This window comes from Limanda limanda, chromosome 8, assembly GCF_963576545.1.
Source record: "Limanda limanda chromosome 8, fLimLim1.1, whole genome shotgun sequence".
In the NCBI taxonomy this organism is placed as follows: Eukaryota; Metazoa; Chordata; class Actinopteri; order Pleuronectiformes; family Pleuronectidae; genus Limanda; species Limanda limanda.
This window is the reverse complement of record NC_083643.1, coordinates 19284940-19287780: the sequence shown is the minus strand read 5'-3', so window position 1 is coordinate 19287780 and position 2841 is coordinate 19284940. Positions and strand designations below refer to the sequence as shown.

General features: G+C 42.1%; 1 protein-coding gene across 1 annotated transcript; it reads right to left on the bottom strand.

Moving 5' to 3' along the window:
* Positions 1-292: 292 nt before the first annotated feature.
* Positions 293-1626, bottom strand: LOC133009633 (parathyroid hormone-related protein-like). The gene is given in 4 exon segments (XM_061077162.1): positions 293-689; positions 1216-1334; positions 1538-1581; positions 1584-1626. Coding segments are annotated over 4 exon segments (603 nt in total).
* Between the last annotated feature and the right edge of the window lie 1215 nt (positions 1627-2841).

Below are 2841 nucleotides of genomic sequence, written 5' to 3'. Positions count from 1 at the left end.
TTGTTTTGAATTTAGTCAGGGCTAAAGAGGCGTGAAAATTATCCAAATAAATATGGACCTAAGAAGATGTTACGATGAAACTCCAGGATGTATGGGATGAGATGGCTTTAAGAAGGTACACAGATAGCAAATATTATCATACAAGCACAGCCCCGGGCTCGTTATATGACTGTGACTGAGTCCGCTGTGGTTCCAGTCTGTCAGACCTCAGTCCAGCTGGAGTAGTGTCAGTATCTTAGTGCAGTACCATATAAAGGCTATTAGGAGTCTCTGAACCAAGCTACTGCATCCTTCATGGTTCCTTCGTTGTGATTGTGGTAGACCGTGCCCGCCTCCGCCTCTTGTCATTCTCCCTACGCCGGCCTAACCTCACCTTCTTTTTCCGCTTTGTGGCCACTTTTAGTGGCTGGTCCTTATAAGCCAGTTCCTTGTTGGTCTCCTGGGGCAAGTTTGTGCCCTCTTTGTCCAGCCTGAATCTGTCAGGCAGGTTTTTGGTGGCCCCTGGGGGCTTTTGGTGTAGAGCATTCCCACTGAAGGTTTGGCTCGGAGTTCTACTTTGCACAGGTGGTGCTTGCTCATCGGCTGTATGCACCTCCTCCAGCAGCTCCTGCAGCCACATGCGACGCTTGAACTCCTGCATGGATCGGCCCTTGTCATGCATCAGCTGGGCGTGACTCACCGATCTCCTCCTTAAAACAAAGAAAGTCATCATGAGCATCATAAATGAGTTAAAATTCATAGAAAACATGTTTCGTAGTTTGTTACAAATCTGCTGTGATCTCTGTTCTGTAATTTCTAAATTCTCTGAGTTGTCTGTGATACAATCAAATTTGTAATTTCTGAATTTGCCTATTTTAGATTTTTGTCCCTTGTTGTCTTATCATGCCAGACTGTGGAGTTGAGTTTATGTGTTGAGCAGTGAGGCTCCATTAAAGCTCACAGTACAGTAGGTGGCAGCATTAACAAGTTTCTGAGAGCCATCACGAGTCTGAGCTTAAGACCCTCGAACAAGCCAGAGCTGAAACAGCAAAAAAACTCCTGTATCAAACTCAATCTATTCAGATCTGTTGTTTTGATTTCTAAATCAGGAAACAATCATTTATTTTTCTATGCTTAACTAGCTTCTAAATATTTCTTCATTTTTACAATCCAATATTGCATACCATTCATTTATTTGTTTATGCTTTTTAAAATCAATGTTAAAAAATTACTCACGTTCTTATACTAAGTGCATCAACTGGTCTCCCATCAAGAGTCACTGGGGAGCACAGCAAGAACACAGCCAGACTCCACTGATGAAGCAGGACTATTGAACACATCCTTAAGCCAAAGATCGGAAGAACACAAGTAACATTATATTAGTCACTTTTTTTTAATAAAGAAAATTTAATTAATCCAAACTTTAGCTTATGAATTGATTCTAAATTGTTTCTGTTTAATCATTTATTAGTTTATGTTGCTTGAGTAAAAATAACAGATCCTGAGTAGGTAAAATCTCCCAGGTGGCATAAACAGTTAAGAAGAGAGTTGGACTTACGTGATGTAAATTGGTACAGTGAAAATCCACTGGCAGCTCAGCACGCTCTTTAGAGATGATCTTGTTGCAAAAGTTAATTTACAAACCATTCAAAAAAATTACTCGGCCAAATGCAATTTGGCCAGGTCAAAACTTGTGTCCAGATCCATTGGCGTGAAGACAGCCTGGGGAAATCCCCCCCTCAGTGTGCTCCATTCATTTGCCTCCCAACAGTGTGTGTTGAGCTATTTATTTCTCCTCAGTGTCCCAATTAAAAGAGGGATAAAGATAGAAACCAGCAGCACATGAGCTGCAGAGCTGCTCTCAGCTCCTCTCAGTCCTCAGCGGTAGTCTCCCGGGCTCGTTCAGTCCAGCACTGTGAGCGAGCCTGTGTGAGAGAGGCACTGAGAGAAAGCCAAACTCCTCTTTGGGTGAAGATGCAGGCACTACCTTCGCTTGTACCCATTAACTCCAGTCCCAACACCCTCCCAGAACTCCCAACCCTCGCCTCTCTCCCCACAACCCCTCAACATACACCTGCTGTGACAAGGAGGTGGTGCCCACGCAGCATCCAATCCAACCTATAACAAAGAGCATATTTACCATGGGCTTGGAAATTCTGGGATTTTTAATCTATTTCAAATTGCAACAGTGTCTACTTGAAGTGTATGAATAACTCATTTGGAGGTCAGAAATGACAGGTGTGCACCAATGGAGGTAATCATTGGTTACCAAGCAGAGAGTGTACAGTATGAGAGGAGGGGCAGGGTTACTCCAAAGTAAACAGCCAGGCCAACCACTTTCCCAGGGGAGAATGACCATAACCTCAGAGAAACCTAACCCACAGCCTCTCACTGCAGACCTTTCAGTTCACCTCCACTCTGCCTCAGCAAACCAGCTAACCACCGAATGGTTACAGTGGGCTCTGAGGTATCTCTGATATTCGGCTAATAAGGAAAGTGGAGAGCTTTGCATTGAGGCAGCTGTACACAATCCCGGGTTCACTGTATGTTCAGGCACTGAGCCCAATATTTAAATTTACTCAACAAAGGGATGGCTGGATTTTTTTTTTTCTGTACAGTTGAACATGGTTAAAAAATTAGCTGAATTACCTCACTAGTAGTTTTGCTTATATACCATAGAATTTTTTATATTTTTTATTCAAATTTAAATTGTGATTTTCATCTGGCAGTTCGCCCTGCAGTTTACATTGTTAATGTATTGCTGAAATGGGAAATATGATTTTAATTTAGTTGTAACTTAGTCATCGTAGAAATAAAATACTTAGTTTGTTGTCATATTGTATAGTATACAGTTGTATGAGA